The sequence below is a fragment of the Vulpes lagopus genome, chromosome 3 (genome assembly GCF_018345385.1).
Source record: "Vulpes lagopus strain Blue_001 chromosome 3, ASM1834538v1, whole genome shotgun sequence".
NCBI lineage: Eukaryota > Metazoa > Chordata > Mammalia > Carnivora > Canidae > Vulpes > Vulpes lagopus.
In genome coordinates this window covers 51153605-51173152 of record NC_054826.1, presented here as the reverse complement: position 1 = coordinate 51173152, position 19548 = coordinate 51153605, and the positions used below count along the sequence as shown (strand labels likewise).

The 19548-nt window shown below is 49.2% G+C and overlaps 1 protein-coding gene across 5 annotated transcripts in view; it reads right to left on the bottom strand.

Annotated features, from left to right (window-relative positions):
• Positions 1-19548, bottom strand: part of CPLX2 (complexin 2) — an 84114-nt gene that overhangs the window by 4692 nt on the left and 59874 nt on the right. For 3 of the 5 annotated variants that reach the window (XM_041750021.1, XM_041750018.1, XM_041750020.1), the window contains 2 exons: positions 660-779; positions 336-511 (listed from right to left, as the gene is read on the bottom strand). In XM_041750021.1, the coding sequence (XP_041605955.1) occupies positions 336-511; positions 660-690 (207 nt within the window). In that variant the 5' untranslated portion in view covers positions 691-779. Of the gene's footprint in view, positions 1-335; positions 512-659; positions 780-7876; positions 8093-19548 lie in introns of those variants that run through there. The other 2 variants (XM_041750019.1, XM_041750017.1) reach the window with 2 other exon arrangements.

The window sequence follows — 19548 nt, the reverse complement described above, 5'->3', positions numbered from 1 at the left end:
ACAGTAACAGGTGCTCAAGGCACTACTGTACTTCCCTAAAATTCCCAAATTCTGGATGGTAAACATTTGGTCTCAGCGTCTTGGGTACAAGATTGTGGACCATAGCAGCAAACATTAGGGAGCACTTCTCATGTGCATTATCTTATTAATCCCCATAACGCTCCCTCCAGTGAGGTTTTCCTGTGATACTCCTTTTACCCTGTGAGGAGAGTGGCGCTCAGAGAAAGCGCGGTCTAAGGTGAGAGCAGGGATTCAGGGAAGCCTGTGGCCCGGCTCTGAGGGGGACGGGCTTGACCTTGGTGCCTTCTACTCTGCGGGCGGTGGGAGGTGCCAACCTTGTCTCGGATTTGCTGCCGGACCTTCTCACGCTCAGCCTCCATGCGCGCATGCTTGGCCTTACGCTCCTCCTCCTGCTGCCGCAGAGCCTCCTGTCGCTCCTCCTCCTTCTTCTGAGCGTCTGGGTCCTTCTCCTCCTCTCCCCCCAGCATCTTCCCCATATCCTTGGTGGCCCCTACAGTGGATGGTTTGGGGAGGGAGAAGGTGGGGTCAGGGTGGGGGGACAGGGTTGGGGATAGAGGAGGGCCTTGGTTCTCTGCGGACCCCTCCCATCTGGTTTGGGACCTGGTTCGGGAGTGAGGGGTGCTGGGCTCGGGCCTCACCTCCAAGGGCCTGCTTCATGACAAAGTCCATGACTCCAGCTCCAGTTAGTGTGCCCTAGTGCGCAGCCGAGTTTGCATGCAGTGCTCCTGGCAAGGCCTGGTTCAGGGAGATGTGTCAACCTGCAAAAGAGGAGTCGGGGATGAAACGGGAGAGGCCTCTGCACAGATGGCAGCCTCACCCTGGTTCAAGCCCTAGGCTCCATCAGCTGAGGCCAAGACCCAATGCCCTGCCACCCTTGGAAAGAAGATGGAAAGGGGCTATTTCCTGAGTACTTGCTGCCTGCCAGGCACATGTATGTGGTCACCTATCTTCGGATTCCGATTTTAAAACCTTCATCTTGACCGAATTGCTTTTATTTGGTTGAAGCCAGGAGTGCTAGAAAGAAGCTGGATTTTGGAGTCAGGCAGAGCTGGGTTCTCATGCCTCCCTCATTCCTTATTTGCCATGTGACATTCAGGCCTCAGTTTCCTCATCTGTATGAGGCACTGACGAATGGCGGTGACTCTTTTGCCAGGGCTACTGTGGAGACTGGAGAAAATTTCAGCCTGGACCACTGGATCAATCCCTAGGTGATAAGCATGTTTAGGGCCCTGGCAGATCAGGGGCTGGCTAAGAAAAAGAATAGTCAGCTTGGATGAACATATCCAGACGTCTGAAATTAGACAAATGGAGAAATAAGTTACTTTTATTGAAGCAAACATGTAAGTTTTCATGTTTTATAGCTTAATGCTTATTTTTATTTTGAATACCACATGGGGGGTTGGAGACATAATAATCTTCTTGAGGCTTAGGGCCTTTAAAGTACCAAGCACGGGCCTTGTAAGCACTCAGCTTATGTTAGCCCTCCCCTTCTCTCTAAATTATCGACTTTCAGTTTTTATTATGTTTTTGTTGTTGTTATTTTATTTTGGCCTCAGAAGGTTTTCTCCAAATAAAATCTTAATGGGAATCTCAATATGTAAGATACGTAAAAGTAGAACTATTCCATCCAATGTTAGTGGGGAGGGGTAGAGAGCTTAGAGCTTCCCTCCACCTTTGACTTCTTTCTACCTTGTTCCCAACCCCCCCCACATCCTGGAGAATTTGAACCCTGATGTTGTAACTCTCCGAGATGTCCTTTTTATTTTCACCGTTTAGTTTCACTGTTTGTTGGTTTTTTTTTTTCCATAGACAAAGCCACCACAAATCCGCTTTTGGGTGTGGATGGGAACATCCATGAGCTATCCAAATTGTGATGTAGTGGCCTCGGGCCAGGCCTCCTCCCCAAGGCCTTGGGGTCCTTATGATTTGCTGGGAGGAAAAAGGGAAATGGTGGCAGAGACGAAAGGCGGTATCACAACCAGGTTGAGTTCAAGGTCACTGGCTGTTGGTTGATGGATTTTCCTCATTTCTTACAAAATGAGAAAACATATCAGCAGACTGAGATCTTTCCATCAAATGGGGCCCGAGAGTTTATTTGAGGACTTCTACATGATCATACCACCTGACAGGTTGTTTGGAGGACAGCAAATCATGATGGAGTAGAAAAAAAGTGCCAGGGGCTTTAGCATCAGACATACCTGATCCGCAGTCCAGGCTCAATACTCCCTGGCTGTGACCCCCTGAGAATGCAGTGTGCTTCCTGCCAGTGAGAAGAGGATTAAGTCTGCCCTTGTACTGACTTTTGAAGAAGAGGAGATACTGGTCAGGTGCCTTGTGTGTAGCCGTTACCAGTTAATGTTGGCAGTGGCTGACTGCATATTTTTAAGGACATGCAAAAAAGGAGCAGGATTTCCAGGAAATGCAAGAGAACCCACCCTGGCCCAAAATTCTGAGTTTTGAAGGCAGCTCAGCTCAGTCAATTAAGATGTTTTCACTCAATTCAAAAACATTGCAAAGAGTCTGCATTTCTAAGAACAGGAAAGGAACGATTTAATAATCAAATGATTTCAGGAACTATTGGGTTCCTCCTCTGTGTTTACATGCAGCTCAAGGAATAGGCAGGTGGTGGTGGAGGACGCAGGACTCCAATTTGAGATGTCTCAAATGGGTCCACAAGGCACCTGGGCTTTAGGTCCAGCCTCATCCTTAACTTGCTGCTCTGGCAAGTCTCTCTCCTGGACCAGATGATTTTCTGGGCCCTCTTTCCAGTGGTTCTGTTGGAGTAGTTCTACAGCATTTGAACTGCTGGCCACCCCACTGTATCCTCAAATCATGCTCCTGTCTTGGTTCTGTGACTCAGTTCTTTCCCCTCCCTCATCTCCTTCTGCACTCTCCTCTCCTACTAATCCCTCTCTCCCCCACCCCTCAGTTTTGCTGCCTCCTCTTTTTTTCTTTTCCTTTCTTCAGTTAGTGTGTTCCCTAGGACTCTGACTTTAGCCCCTGCCTCTTTTTCCTCTGTAATGCTTCCCTAGGGGAACTCATCTTTACTTGGGCTTTAATGATACCTAGACATCTTCCGTGGGCTCTCAGACCACTATATTCATTTATCCAACAAGTTTTTTTTTTTTAAATTTATTTGTGATAGTCACACAGAGAGAGAGAGAGAGGCAGAGACACAGGCAGAGGGAGAAGCAGGCTCCATGCACCGGGAGCCCGATGTGGGATTCGATCCCGGGTCTCCAGGATCGCGCCCTGGGCCAAAGGCAGGCGCCAAACCGCTGCGCCACCCAGGGATCCCCTATCCAACAAGTTTTAATTGAGCACCTACTATGTACCAGGCAGTGTGTTAGGCACTGGAGGTATAATAGTGAAAAGGACAGACAACACCCTGTCCTCATGCAGATTACATTCTGGAGTGTGTGTGGTGTGAGTACGTATGTGTGTGTGCATAGGGAAATAGGCAATAAATGAGTCAAGAAATACACTTGCCTTCCTCTTGAACACCTCCCTCTGGATATCCCATGGCACCATTCAAGTCAACATGCCATTTCTCTATCACCACACCATCTGCTTCTCCGGACTCTATGCTTCTAAGTATTCATTCAGTAAACGTTGATTACCATTGAGTACCCTTCCTTGCCCCCCCCCCCCCACATATGCAAAGTACATCTACTCCGTTGTGGACTGAGTCTTCTGGATACTTACATACTTGTCCTTCTAGGGGCCCCCCGCCCCCCACCATTGAAGCCTGCTGGGATTTTTTAGCAGCTTCTTGGGTTCACCCTAGAGTCCTGCTGCCCACTTCCAGTGAGGCTCTCTCAGCATTCAAGTAATTTCTTGTTCATCTGGTTGAGGCTCCTCTAGCCAATTTCTCAGGGCTCAATGTCTTCCTACCCTATTCCTTTCAGCAGGTGACTTTCCTCCCACTTCATGTGGTGCATTGGAAGGCTTGTGGGCTTTGGGTCAGGCATACCTGACTCCGATCCTGAATCTGCTACTTTTTAGCTCTATGATGGTGAATAATTGACTTAACCTCTCTTCCTTATAAGTGAGGATTACAATACCACTTTGAAAATTTAGAAACAATGGATGCAATGTGCTTGGCACATGAGGGGGGCTCAGTAAATGGTGACTGCTATCATTATCAAAATGATTGATGCCAGCTCCTGCAACCTTCCTTCCTAGCTTCTGAAGACAAGGGCTCCCTCATTCCCCCTGAAGTTAATCTGTCTGCCTGAGCTGCAAATCTCTCCTTATACCTCCTCCTTGAGTCTTTCATGCTCCTTCTTCCTCACATCCTCAGTCTCTTCTCTATAGGTCTCTTATCCCCTCTCTTCTCCAGTTCCCGCTCTGAACCACCTTTCCCTTAATCTCTGCCCTCTTCCATTGTGATGAAGGGGTCTCCACTTGGAGCCTCCACTCTTTCACCTCTGGGTCAGCTGCAGCTCTGTGAGATCAGAGATCTGCTGCTTCTGTACTGCCACCGAAATTGCCCTGGTCAGAATCACCAGAGGCCTCCCAGATTCCAGACCCTGGAGTGTTTTCACAGCTCTCCAGCTCTCCCATCCTTCTGTAGCATTAGATGTTGTTGATGGACCCCTATTCTCTCCCCATCTCTCTGTTTTTCAGCCTTCTTCTTGAATCTCCTGAATTCTATGACAGAGCACTCCTGTGATCTTCAGCTTGCTTCTCAGACAAGTCTTCTCCCTCTCCTTTGCTGACTTCTTTCCTTTAAAATGTAAATGTTCCCCCAATCTCTCTCCCTCTTCCCCCTTCTGCTGTCCCTCCTCCCCCCACTGTCTGCCTTGGGAATCTCACCAACCCTATTGATTTATGCCCTTCTTTATTCACAGACACTCCCCTGCACCTGCACATTTAATTCTCTGCTGGATATCGTCACATGGATAATCTCAGATTCAATCTGTCCAAAGATCAGTCTCACCCTTGCTTTCCTCACCCAATCATCTTTTCTTCTAGCGTGTTTTTTCCAGTTGCCTCAGCTGAAAATTCTGGAGTCAGGGACTTCTTCATTCACTCACTCACTCACTCACACTACCGATATTCTTTGAGTATCTATTCTGCCAAACACTGTTCTCAATGCTGGGCTGTGGCAGGGAAGAAGGGAGTCAGTTTGCTCTCACAGCATTCAGTTTGGGGGAGGAAGACACTGGACAAAAGACCACACAAGGAATTGGTGAGTTAAAATTGAGATGGGGTGCTAAGAGAGAAGTCCAGTGACTGTAGCTTCATGGTACATCCTGCATCCACACCCTCTTATCCTAAGGCTGCTAATGTCTTGGTTCAGGGCCTCAAGGTTCTGAATTTGTGCATAACCTCTAAGTCTGTCCCTCCCTCAGTTCTCATACATCCTCCACATGGCTGTTCAATTAATTTTCCAAAAGGGCAGATCTGCTCTTCAAAAACACCCTGCAATGGCTCCCCATGGCCTTGTTAAACTTACCATAGTCCTTGTGCTGACCTTCAAGTCCTGCAGGATCTAGCACCTGCCTACCTTGCCATTAGTTTCCCATCCCTTGCATGTGGCTCTGCTTCAGCTATACTCCAACACATATTCTATTTGAAAACCACCGGGCATTTGTTCATGCTGTTTTTACAGCCCGGGAGCCTCTTAACGTTATCTCTGCCGGTTCAAATCCTAGCTTCACAACTTACTAAGTGACCTTGAGCAAGTGACTTAATATTTTCTCATCTGTAAAATGGAGACGATAATGCCTATGCCTAAGGCATGTTGTGAACATTAAATGAGATAATGCAAATAAAGTGCTCAGCCTAGTGTTTGGCACATAGTAGGTGCTCCGTATGTATTAGCTATCATCATCATCATCATCATCATCATCATCATCATCATCATACTTAGCAGTAGCAATATTAATTTTCAAAGATCCCTCTCAAATCACTCCCTCTATGAAATATCCTGCATCTCCTGGGTGAGACGTGACGGTGTCTTCCTCTTCAGAGATCTATGGTACTTTCTAGGGCAGCCTTGCCTGCCTCCAGCTCATGTGCTCTGCCCAGCTGTGTGTCTTTCCCTTCCTGATCACTCAGTTCTTTTCAGGGCAGGACCTGTATCTCGTTTATTTCCGTTATCCCAGAGTCCATAACATCTCCTGGTTCATGGTAGAACCTCCTGACATATTCGCTGGGTTGAATTTAGTGTATATCAGCGAGTATGTGATTGTACGCATTCAGAGTATGATCCTGTGTGTTTAACTCTGAACTTAGGCATCATGTGAGTCTGCGTGAGCGTGTGTGCAGGCGTGTGTGTAGATATTTTGCCATATGCCTGTAGGAGTGCTGAGGTCGGGCAGGTTGCATGCAGTTGAGGATTTTGGCCAGACCACCAGGAGGCGCTCCTCAGTGGTTCTATGGGAAACCGTGGTGTATCCCTGCGCGGGAAGGGTGGTGGTGGTGGTGGTGGTGGTGGTGGTGGTGGTGGTGGTGGTGGTTGTGGGGTGTGGTGGTGGTGGTGCGGCGCTGGGGGAGGGGAGACAAAAACAGGGAGAAAGAGGGATGCTGCTGCAGCACGTTTCCGTGCCTTTAGCGCATCCAAGACCTAGGACATACCTTCAGCTTTCCCTCTCGGACTTCCTCCAGCATGTCCCAGCCCGAAGGCAGCGGAGGTATCTCCTCTGGCTTGGCCTCCTGAGCCCCAAGCGGTTTTGGGACTGGCCCACCACCCCCATCCGACAAGCAGATTCGGGCACCTGCAGTGTTTGTCCTTGTGACTGTTTTTCTGTTCTTATGGCTTAAGTCCGGGCAGTATTCACCGCTACTCAATCCAACACTCATTTGCTTTTCACAGGGGACCCTAATGCTAATGGCGATGGCTGAGACAGGGGATGTCCCTTTATCCCCCACCCCACCCCCGCTCTACGCCCCTGGAAGGGAGAAGCACTGGGGGAGGGGAATGGGGCAGTGGAGGATGGGAGGGGGTAAGGGAACCCGCTCCGTCAGAAAAGCGGAATTGGCGGGGGCTTCGCGGTCCCCCCGCAGAAGAGGGTAAGAATCCAGGCGCCCCTCTCCCGGTCCCCTGCGGAGGCCAGCACTGCCAGCAGCTCTGCCATGGAGCTCCTCGTTGGCCACTGAGAGCGCCCCTCCCCCAACACACAAAGCTCCAACCCCAAGACCCAGCCAGGTATCAAACTTTGATGGGGGAGGGGGCAGAGTGGGGCCGGGAGGGTCTTGGATGGGACAGTAACTAATGACCCCAAGTAGAGAACGTGCGCTGGCCAAACCTCGGCTGCTCCTCCTCCGAGGACAAATAGTCCCCTTGGCCTCTCACCTCCAATCCACGCTTTAGGCTTTCCTCTCCTCCCCCTTCGGCCTGTCCGCCCCCCTCCCGGCGCCTTAACCCCCTCCGGGGCGGCTCCCCCCTCCTGGGGCAAGAGGGCTCCGGAGGCTTCCAGGTTAACAACAGCCTGAAGTAGCTTATATCGACGTACCCATCCCCAACCCCGGGAGCTCGAAGTTCTCTGGGTTCAGACTTGAGTCTCCCGCCGCCCTCGGGGCGGTCCTGCCTCCCGGGAGCCAGGCTGTCCCGGGCTTCTGCCGAGGTCTCCGGGTCCCGGGCCCACCGCTCCCTCCCAGCTGGCGCAGGCTTCACCCCTTCCCGCCGCGGCTCGCGGCGCCCTCGCGGGGAGCTGTCCTTTCAGCACCGCAGCGAGCGCGCCCGGGAGGGTCCCAGCGGCGGCCGCGCAGCCGCCCTTTCCGCCGCCCGGCGGGCCTTGGGGAGCTGTCCCCCAAAAGCCGCACCCCGGCCTCCCAGGTTGCCCCGCAGCCTCACAGCGAGAGCCGGGACCCTGCTCCGCCCTCCCGGCCCGTGGTCTGCACCGACCTGGCGGCCCACGAAGCCGTCTGAGCCGCTGCAGGGCGCCGGGCGTACTCAGCGAGGCGGTTCCTTCTGCTATTCCAGCTCCCGCCGCCGCCTCGTGCAACTCCACCGGGCGAGCTGGGGCCGCGGCGGCTGCCGGAGGCGCCCTCCAATCACGCCCCTCAGCCTGGTCCTGACGTGCTACCGCTCCCCTTCCAGATGGGAAATTCAAATCTCTCTCTCTCTCTCCCCCTCCCTCTCTCTCCCTCGCTCTCTCTCTCCCTCCCTCTCTCCCTCTCTCCCTCTTCCTCTGCCTATCCCTCTCCTCCCCCTGCTTTTGCTCTCCCCCTTGTCTCCTCCCTCTCTCCTCTCTCTTCCTCCTCCCCCTTCCTCTCCCTTTCCCATTCTTCCTCCTTCTCCCCTCTTTTCTCTCTCCAGTCCCTTTCCTCCACCTTTTGCTGTCCCCTCCCCCCAAGACGCCCCCCAACCTCCCCTACAGCTACTTGTCCTGGCCGGAGCTTTTAAGACCACAAGCTTATTGCCTCAATGCACTGAGGGTGGAGGGTTCTTTAAAGCAAAACTCAAAGATCACCTGCTCAGGAAAGCCCTCCTGATTCCTCCAGGAAGAATTGGTCACGCTCTTCTCAGGGTTTCTGTCACCCCTAGTCACACCCCTGTTTCAGAGGCTCTTGTTCCTGTTTGCTTGTCTTTTCCTGTGAGCTCCTACAGGTCACCATCACATCATCTTTACAGCCCCTCAGCATCATGTCCTGGCACAAGAGTGCTGAAGAAACACCAATGGATCATGTGGGTAAGGCCCCAACAAGAAGTAAGGAATCCTTCATGTGGACCCAGAGGAAGAAGACTGCTGCAAAATACGGTATAAAATCCCCTTGCCAATCCCTTGTAGATCTGATATCCTGTGAGTAATAAGGAATCCTTTAGCAAAGTTTATTCTAGAAAGCTAATTCTTTCTATGCCCAGGGAAGAAAAGGGACCTTCAAGAGGCAGGGCAACATCTACGCTGCCCCCCACCCCCACCCCAGGACTTTCCTTCTCCTCTCACACTCATTTCTCATTTTATTACTCTCTCCTATTGAGCCTCTTCATTCTGCCTGCCATCTTTTGGCTCTAAAATCTTCCTTTAATCCAGACCAATGTGTAAGAAAATGGCTTAGGAGAGGAGGGACCTTGCATCAGGCCTTTGAAAGATTTGCAGGAGTTTATGCATCAATCAGAGGTTATGTCAGAGTGGAGACGACTTCTGCTTCTGTAAGGGGATGGCTTCCTTCCAAGGAGGGAGTAGCAAGAGCTGCAGAGGGACAGGATTGAGAGAGGAAGGGTGTATGATTTTGTTCCAAAAGGAGGGGACTGTTCCTTTGCACAAGTTCACAGCAGAGACCTTAAAGCAAGGGGCCTCCACAGGTCAGAGGCTACTGATGGAACCATCCTCCTCACCTGTAGAGTCATCTTCTGTTCTCCCCTTATAGGCTCTGGGGCTTGGTATAGGGAAGGCCCTTCATTTATGGCTGAGTTCTGTTTAACAATGTGTTGGGCCATCAGCATGCTCATTTAAAATTTTTCTTACCTTTCCTGAGGCAGACACTAATGGAGGAAAGGGTAGAGGGGAGGCTGTTTGATTAGAGTGATTTAGACTTGCCACTAATGCCTGAGGGGAGTTCTGGGTAGGGAGATAGACACCATGTCATTTCAAGACTCACAGTCCTCCTCCTCTCTCTCCTTCTCCCTCCTTTCTCCCTGTGCTTCTAGAACAGAAGCTCAGTGAATGGGGCCTGGCTGGCAGCACTTTAGTTACAACTGGGGTTTTTCCACAATGGGCATTTTCTTTAACATGAACATCCACCAAGCTGGGCTAAAAATCCAACTTGGCCTTCAGAAGAATACTGAGGTGAGTTCTGGACACCATACTTTAAGATGGATTTAATAAGCTTGTGTATGTTTAGGAGAGAAAGAGTGGGTTAGATGGTGGGTGTCTGGAAATCAGACCAAATGAAGGAGAGATGAAGGATTTAAGGGTGTTTCACCTGGAGGAGAAAATGCTGCAGGGGCAAGACTTGCTCAGTTTGTAATTCCAGCACTTAGCATGGTGCCTGACAAAGTTGGTGCTAAGGAAATGCTTGTTGGATGAATGAATGACCACTGTGAGGAAGAAAGAGTACTATTGTTTTTACCAGCCCTGAAGACAGAATTAGGGCAATGGGGGAAAGGTAAAGGGAGGCAGACAGAAGCTCTACGAGGAAGAATCTTTTATCATTTGGAGCTGTCCAGCTATAGCACGGACTGCCTCATATTAGGTAGTGAGTTCCCCATTCCCTGGAAAATGACAGTTGGGTGGCAGGTGACAGCTAATGTCCCCTTTGAACTCAAGCTTCTGTGAGTCTATAAAAAACTGTATGAGCTGACATGAATCATGTCTAGCTATAGAAAATCTTACTGGTGAATAAAAGGACAGCTCAGTCAAGCCTAATTGGCTTCGTCTCGTTGAATGATTAGGGATAAATCAGGGCACTGTGGCTACTGATGCTTTCTGTTGAAGAAAGATGGTGGAGAGCTGAGTACTGCTCCCTGACTGCTCTTGCCAGCCTAGACATGGTTCCTAAATACTGTCCACGTAGAAAAATCACTAAATATTTTAGCCATTTCCTAATGATTATAATACCACTAATCATAGCAACCATCAGGCCCCCATTATGTGTCAGATGCTCAGTTTGGTGCTCTGCACAAATTACATTCTCTCCTTTAGTTCACACAAACCTCTATTTCCAAGATGGGGTAGTTGATCCCCTGAGAGATACAGTGAGTCTTTGGCATGGCCAAGATTCCAGCCCAGGCCTGCCTGCCACCTAGCTCTGGGGGTCCTTTCACCCCCCTGGGCTGCTTTCTCATCTGACACATCCCACAGCCTATGGAAATGTAACTTTTGCTCTGCAGATTTTCTTTACATTGACATTTATCATCTTCCCTGTTCTCCAGTTTCTCACTTAAAAAAAAAAAAAAAACCTGCCTTGAATTCACACCCAGATTGGGGTCCTCATGTCATGTGGGTTGTCCGCATCTCCTTCATCTCTTGCATCTCTAATTCAGCCCGCTGTGCGCGCCCCCCTCCTCCCCCAGGCAGCCGCAGCTCTGCCTAGCCCTCTCTGTAGATAGTTTCTAAGAGTCACCTGGTAAAATATGGATGTAGCTCTGCTTAAGGTGTCTTACCCTAGCTTGTGCTGAATCTCCACTTCTATTTATAAGCCCTGTGGTCTGGGGCAGGGGGCCAGATTTGAACAGATTTTTAAAATAGTATGTACATGCTTTGAATGTTCACTAGGAAACCAATCAAGAGAGCTAATGTCAGTACTTTGTGTGAGGATCGAGGAACAGTGTGTGAAGAATGACAACTGTCACAGACCATAAATGCAGTGATCAGTGAGAATGGCGTTTGTCCAAAGGTCAGCCCATTTCTTTCCTGCAGTTGCCTCAGTCCAGAAGGCACTCTGGATGCAATGCGGGATATGAGGAAGAGCTTGCTGGCTGGGCTGACCTCAGCTGGGAGTTGAGCTGGTGGGTGCGGGGAAGCATCTGAATGCTCCAGGCACTGACTCCACCACCTGCCATTCTAACTTGAGCCTGGAGGGGCAGAGTTGGTCTTGGTTTGAGGGGGTGGCCTGTGTGCCAGAGGCAGAAACAGAACCATGGGGGTGGTGCACAGGAAGGGCTCTAGGCCACCTCACTCAGCTAATGAGTGCCTCCCTTCTTGTCACTGATAATAGCTAGAGTGACATTGTCAGGATGTGAGGCCAGGGGCCCAGTCTGTCTCCTTCAACATGGAGTGGCAGTGTGAAGGTACACCCATTGGTGTGCAGTGGTGCATAAGTGTTTGTGCCCACCAGTAAGGGACCATGCAGGTGGCAGTAGGCAGCATCTATATGGAGGGACACAGGTGCTAGTAGGACAGGTGTAGGCCTGTCACCATGTGATTCTCAGTGTGTGGTGGTGTATCCCTCCTGATGTGGAGTGTCTCTGGTGTGAGTGTATCACAGCCCTAAAGCCAAGTGGGTTGTTGTCACAGTGGAATATGTTAATGGCATTATATGATGGGCTGAGGGTAAGGCAACGTCACCACCTACAGCTGTGCAGGTTCTGCACTGTACAACCACAGATGGTACCATTTAGTGTGGCAGATGCAAAGGCTCTTGGGACATCACCATTTCTGTGTAATGGTGTATGTTTTAGTGTCACTGTCCAGGAGAGATGACACAGGTGATAGGGTGTTGCCATCAATATGAAATGATGCCATCATCACTGGTAAGGATAGAGGTGTGTGTGTCACAATGGACTAGCCTATGTGTCACTGTCATTGTTGGGACAGAAAGGGTGTATGTGTAGCCAAAAGTGTGTCATTATCACTGTGCAGGCATAAATGTGTCACTGAGTGTGACCGATTTCTCCCTTTCCCTTTCTCCCCCACCAGAGAGGCTCTTGGCAACCTCACCTGCTAGCTCTTGCACCACCTGGGAAGCTGCATAAACCTTTGGATTCTCTATTATCCACTTGTTTCTCGAAAGGAGGGTTCCAGGCTCCCCATCTGAACCCTGACTCATTGGTGTTGCATAGAGTGTGTGTGTGTAAATCCCCTGAGGAGCCCCTTTCTATCCCAGAGCCCTACACCTAACTCAGAGCCCCTCCCCAGCCCAGCATCCTCCTACCAGCTCCTCAGAGGTCCTCTGCCATCCTTCATCCCATCCTTCATCCCATCCCCACCCTCCCGGATCCAGGCACTTATTAGCACGTCAAAGCAGTCCTCTTTCAGCCCACGTGTTGTACCCTGGGATATCCCCACACAGTTACTCCCTCTCGTCTTGAGCTTCCCTGAAACCTTACATTTTCCTGCCTGCCACACCAGTCTGTAGTTCCCCTACCATCTGGTACAGGGAGGATGTTTTGGTGTAAACCCTGGGACTTCTGCCTCCCGTCCTCCAATCTAAGCCCTTTCCAGCTCTCCAGCATGTGGTTGGACCACCCTTTCTATCAGGAATTCTTCCTGATGGCCCTATATGCTCATGTCAATGCAGAGCCAGACAGTCCATCCCTCCAAGTCTCCTCATTTGTGTCCTAGCCCTGGACTTGCTCAGGCACAAAAGGTGAAACATCAGTGTGTTCCGTGTCCTCAAGAGGTTCCCCTTCCAGAATGTCCCTCCATCCTCGTGACATCCTCTCCCCCTCCTTCCTGTGAAGCTTATGCTCAGAAAGGCAATTTTTACACCTTAGAATCCTCTGCTTAGGCACACGGAAACAGAGTTACAGAGTTCCAGAATACTAGAATCACGAGCAAAGGCCTTTTTAGGATCACACTTAGAGTCACAGAATCTAGAATGACATCTAGAATGACAGGCTCTTGATACACTGTATGTCCAAGAGTGGCCCACCCTTACTCTGAGCCACTGGGGGTGGGAGACTTGTTAAAAAAAAGATTTTGGGGCCACTTCCCATGTGGACCGAACCAAAATCTCTGAGATAGGATCCCAGGAATTTGCATCAGCATCAAGCCCCCAGGTGGTTTTGATATATGCACTAGTTGAAAAACCCTTGCCTTGGGCCACTAAAATCTGAGACTCAGATGATTCTGGGCTGTAGTGTTATAGTAAACAAAAATACTGGATCATGAAATCATAGAATATTTTAGGATGCACAAAAGCTTAGATCCAACTAATTACACACATTCTCTCCCAACTTTAGGGTCTTAGATCCTATGAATCTTAACACCTAGAATTGTGGAGTTGGAAGTGACCCTCAAGTGCGATTTTGTTCCTGTTCTAGGAGGAACTTTTCCTTTTCAGCCTCATCACTCCTTTTGGAATGGAAGGCTTTTTCCCCTGTCCCTTGTAGGACTGCCTCCACGGTGTCGCCTACATTTGTGAAGATAAATGTTCTTTCCATCTTGGTGCAAAGGCAGCTGGCAGAACCCCTGCATTTATGGAGCTAGTGAGCTGGAAATGACTTATGCTTTCCATTTAGGACCTGCACACCCTGGCCCACAGAACAGATCCTGCTCTTTGATAAAATGAATCGGAGGGGACATCATTGCTGTTTCATATTTGAGGCACATGGACTAAACAACAGAGGTTAATAAGCTCATGGAGCTTCTGGTCAAAAAAATGAAAGAGAGAGAGAACTCTGAGGGAGAGCAGAATGCTATTTTGGAGATTGATGGGCGTGTGTGTGTGTGTGTGTGTGTGTGTGTGTGTGTGTGTGTAGGGGAGTGGAGTGAAGGGAGGAGATGAAGCATGCATAAGAAAATCAGCAGTGAAAGCGTAACTTTCTAGTCATCTAACCCAGTGTTCCTGAAAAGGGAAGGGCCTCTTTTTTTTTTTTTTTTTTAGAGCCACACAGCTGGTTAAGGAAACTCCTAGCGCCGGTGTTAAGTATTCCTTCTTAGTCACAGCTCAGCATATAGCTCCACACTTCTTAGAACACATGCAGCGTCCCAAGCATTGCTGTAGGGATGTTATGGACGTCAGCCCTCAGCCCTCCATGGCAGGTATTGTTCACTCAGTCATTCGTTCATCCAACATGTATGGAGGGCCTGTGCTATGCCAGGCACTCTCCGAGGCAGACAAAGACGTATAGGAAGTTTCAGAGTTTCTCTCCCCCTCTTTAGTCCGCAGTGAGAGATGCATATACTCCATCGAGGGATAGCACACGGACCGATTCGCACACTCAAGATCCTTTCAGACTGGAGCCTCCGATTTGAAGCACTCAGAAGTAGGCGGGGGAGAGATGGCCACAAACAGTTGACGATAATACAACATGCTAAGTGCTGTCCTAGTGAAGAGGCAGCTCTGGGGAGCAGAATGAAATACACACAGCTTGCAAGCCAGATGGGACTGGAAGCCCAAAGCAGGGAAAGGACAGGGTGGCTGCCTCCAGGGCGGCCAAATCATCTCAGGCTCCAGCCACAAAGAGCCATGGGTTCAAGCTCAACAGCCCTCTGCCCTGCCCACCCCCATCCCGGCCCTGCCACCAAGCCAGACAGTGTGAGATTTCTTGGAAACTCTGTTTCCACCTCAGTGAAAGTGAAGGGATAATCCCACCCTCCCAGGGCAATTGTGAGGCTCACATAAAGACACTGTTTTAGGAGACAGCTGTCGAGCCTCAGCAAGCTTGGATTCTCTTTCCCTCCAACACCTGTGCAAGGTGGGGGTCTCCTCTGGCATTTGGGGGGCGGCAGTGCAACCATTAGACAAAAATCTCCCTTTTCTAGTCTTGGCCAGAGAACTCTGCCTCATTTCCTTGAGTTTGTTTAAGTTGGGACAAGAAAGAAGATAATTTGAAGCTTAGAGGAAAATAGCAGAGATGTTTCTTCTACATCTCTGCCCCTTCTTCCCCTCCTGCACAGCACACAAGGGACCAGGATATTGTGTTCCCAAATGGGAACCACCTGGAGGAAGTCCAGAGGGGGCTTAGACATCAGGCCTAAGAATGAGGAATCTTCCACCCACAAATCTAAAAATGGCTGCTCTGTACCACTCAGCCTCCAGTTGTTTCCTCCTGGGAAGAAAACAAAATAAAACCAAACCACCTTTTACTTGGCAAACAAACAAAGGGTTGGAGAGGTCTCAGGGAGAGGAAGCCAGGGAAAAGCAGAAAGGGGAATGAAGAAATTTTCATCCCCCAAGCCTGTCACTGCAGTAGGTGATTCATAATCTTTATCTGATTTAATCCCCACACTGGCACTTCCATTACTTTAAATGTCATCACCTCCACTTCATATTCATATAGGGATATTCAGACTCAGAGAGGTTAAGCACCTTGTTCAGGATAACACAGCCAAGAAGTAGTGGCATCAGCATTTGAGTTTGGTGTGACTGTGCAGCTGGCCACGTTTCCAGAGGGAGATTAAATGGGTTTCTGGAAGCTGAGCCTGGGTCTGCAGCTTCGAGACAACTGGTCCCACAGTTTGGATGACTCTGCTAGGACACCTTGCCACACAGTGGTTCTTAATGCGACTGAGTATTCTAGATCTGAAGGTAATCAAGAGTGTTGGGGCTGTAGCTCAGCCCTAAATTATGCCCAAAGGATTTATATAAGAAATCTCCTTCTGTGGTAGCCCTTTGCCCACCTCTGCTCAGTTTGGCACAGCCTAGCTCTTAGCACCAGCCGTGTAACCACTGCTCCTGCCTCTGCTCCTACCTTTAGGTTGACTTTCTAGTTGGTTTCCAGATCTATAGGAGAATCATAGCTTTCTAAAACATGGATCTGATTGTATCATTCATTCCCATGCTTAAAACACATGGTGGTCACAGCTTATTTTGCCACTCCTCCCTCATGTGGCATCAGCTTTGGAGGAGCAAACATGTATTTCGTTTGAACCCCGGGGCGCATCACATGACCTGGACTGAGCCAATCAGCACAAAGGGTCTCCCTGATCCCCCAGATCAGTTCAGCAATAGGCACCAGACCCAAAATCAGATCACTCAGGGCCAAAGTGACTCAGTTCTGGGACTTTGCCTGAGCTGAGGGAAATGGACTCTCCTTTGAGGTCCACTGTGATGTGAACTGAGGTTCTCAGGAGCTACCACATGAAGCCTCAGAATGGAGACCAGCTTAGAGACAGCAGAGTCAAGAAAAGTAGAGTGGGGGACCCTTAGCCTGCTGACATCATTAACACCTTGGATCAAGCTGTGCCTGCAGCTCTCCTAAGTCTTGTTGTTTTTATGAGCCAATAACTACCTCTTTCCCCTTGTTCTTGTTAAAGCTATTTTGTTTTTGTTTTCTTTACATGTAACCAAAAGGATCTTGACTAGTTTTTTTTTTATCTTTAGCTTTCTTTCTGTTATTTATTTATTTATTTATTTATTCATTCATTCATGAGAGACAGACATAACGAGAGAGAGAGAGAGAGAGAGAGAGAGAGAGAGAGAGGCAGACCCCATGCAGGGAGCCTGACACGGGACTCGATCCCGGGTCTCCAGGATCACGCCCTGGGTTGAAGGAGGCACTAAACCGCTGAGCCACCCGGGCTGCCCTCTTGACTAGTTTTGATACAAAAATACTTTGATGTTTTCTCATCTTCCCATTGCCTTCAAGAGAAAGTTTAAATCCTTCAAATCGGCTTTTAAGGCCTTCCGTGATCAGACTCTGACCTCTGTCTCCAGCCACCTGTGTTCCATGTTGCTCCTGGACATGCTGTTGCCTGGTGTTTATGAGCGTTTGCCCATGCTGTTTGCTCCTGGAGAAATGGCCTTGTCTGCTCTGTTCATTTGGTAAGCCTCTACTTGGACCATTGTGGCTCAGCTAAAGCATAAAGAAATCCCTCCTGGGAAATGGGATTGAAACAGAGGTCTCCCATATGCTCCCATGTGGACCTTTACATTGTAGCACCAATGAAACTAAACTTGGCACTTAAGGTTGGTTTCCTTGTCTGACTTTTTCCCAAGATTTTGAACTCTTAGAAGATGAGGGATGGGGATCCCTGGGTGGCTCAGCGGTTTAGCACCTGCCTTTGGCCCAGGGTGTGATCCTGGAGTCTCTGGATCAAGTCCCACATCGGGCTCCCTGCATGGAGCCTGCTTCTCCCTCTGCCTGTCTCTCTCTCTCTCTCTCTCTCTCTATCTCTCTCCCCCCCTCTGTGTCTCTCATGAATAAATAAAAATAAAATTAAAAAAAAAGAAGATGAGGGATGCATTCACTTAGCAGATATGTAGTGAGCATCTATTACATGCCAGAGACTCCTCTAGGTGCTGGGGAAGCAACAGTGAAAATATATATTCAAAGTTCCATCTCTCGTCTATTAGGGGAAGCAGATGCTAAATGAGGAAATGACATGGGGTCCAGGTCATTTCAGAAAGTGATAGGGCTGTGAAATAATACAATGTGGGGATGCCTGGCTTCCTGTCTCTGGGCCTGGAGCCTAGAGGAGGGCCAGGCTCAAAGTAGGCCCTCAGGAAGTGACCATTTAATGAATGAATAAAGAACATCCCCAGACATCCCTGTGCCCCTCAGCCTCTCTTTATGACTCTACTGGTAACTCTGGACTCTATCAGAACCTCTTTGATAGTCATTTATTCTCCATTTTCAGCCTATACCCCCTCTTGGGGTATAGTTATATAAATGACATTTTTTTTAATGCATACAACACTCACCTTTCCTGATGAGAGTTGAACAAAAGCCACATTTCTCTTTGACTTCATGGTATGGCTCCATCCCTGCCTTGGTCCAGCATCAGGAAGCTGTGTGCTCCTCTGCCTTACTTTGATCAAGACTTCCACTGGCCTTCATCTTCCAGTCCTCACTCATCTATCTCCTCCACAGGCCTGTTGCCAGCCCTTTGATCATCCCTGTGACTCTCTTCTGGGCTTTATCTGGCTCCATTAAGACGATGAAGCTTCATCCTGCCTGTGTTGCTCCCATGCTCAAAAGCTTTCGATGACTCACTATTGCCTAACGACATCACGTCCAGACCCATGAGGGCTTCCCTTGATCTGCCTTCTGCCTCCTTTGCAGCCTGTTTACCACAACTGCTCTCCTACATAGCGCTCACTGCTACAGAACACTCAACACCTCTGATGTTCATTTTATTCCTTGGTTTAATTAATTTACACACCCTTGGTTGTCTCCTCCCACTGGATTGTAAGCTATTTGAGGGCAAGAATCATGTTTTACTCATCCCTGAATCATCAACATCAACATCAGACCCAAAGCCTTCTCACTTGTAACTGTTCAATGAACCTTCCTCAAGGTGAAATCTGTGCATAGCATTGCCCCACGTGCTTGGGGTTGAAATGACTTGTCCTGGCTCCCCATCTCAGGGGCAGACTTAGTCCCCCTTTGGGCTAATAGTAATTCTGCCATCCTTGTTTAAATCTTGTACTTGTCCCCCCACAACTTTTTTTTTTCATTCTTAGTCCATACATACATATAACCCCATGATTTCCTTCTGTGCTTTGGCTTCATCGCTGTGGCCAGTGATGAGGAATGTCTTTGGTGGCATTTGCTGTGTGACATATGTTTTTGGCCTATTTTGTATCTCTTTGGAGTCCCTGTCCTCCCCTATTCTTCACTTTATGGTCTGGGTGGAGTTAACTCCACACCCTGCTCCCATGGGTGAGCATTAGACCCTCTAGCAGCCAGTTAAAACATTATTAGCTGTGGCCATGGAGATTGACTCAAGGATGGCGAGTGACACATGGTAAGCCAATGAGAACCAGCCCTGGGATTTTATAGGAAAGATGCTTTCTATTTCTATAGGATTTGCAGAGCTGGCGGACTGTGGGCTTGAGCAGCTGTGCTGTTTTGCCACCACCCAGGGACAGCCTGCTGGAGGGTGATGCCAACACAGAGAAAAGCAGCGCCAAGGGGAGGATAGGAGACACATTTCTGGTGACAGTGTGTGAGTGCCCAGTTTCTGATGTGCCTTTAAGCCTCATCTTCTGTACTTTTCCGTTATGTGATCAATAAATGTTGCCTTTCTACTTAAGTTCTTTTGAATGAGGTTTCTGTCTCTTCCACCTAGGAGAAGCCTGCTGGAATCTGTAACTTTGGAGCTGTGTCCCTTCTTGCAGAAAACTTCTGATCAAGCAGGATCTGACTTTGGATTCTTCCTTTAATATTCTCACTTTCCAAGAAGGAGCTGATAATCCCACTCCTGGATCTCTGTCTTAAAGCAGCCTCCTCCCTTGTATCGTATG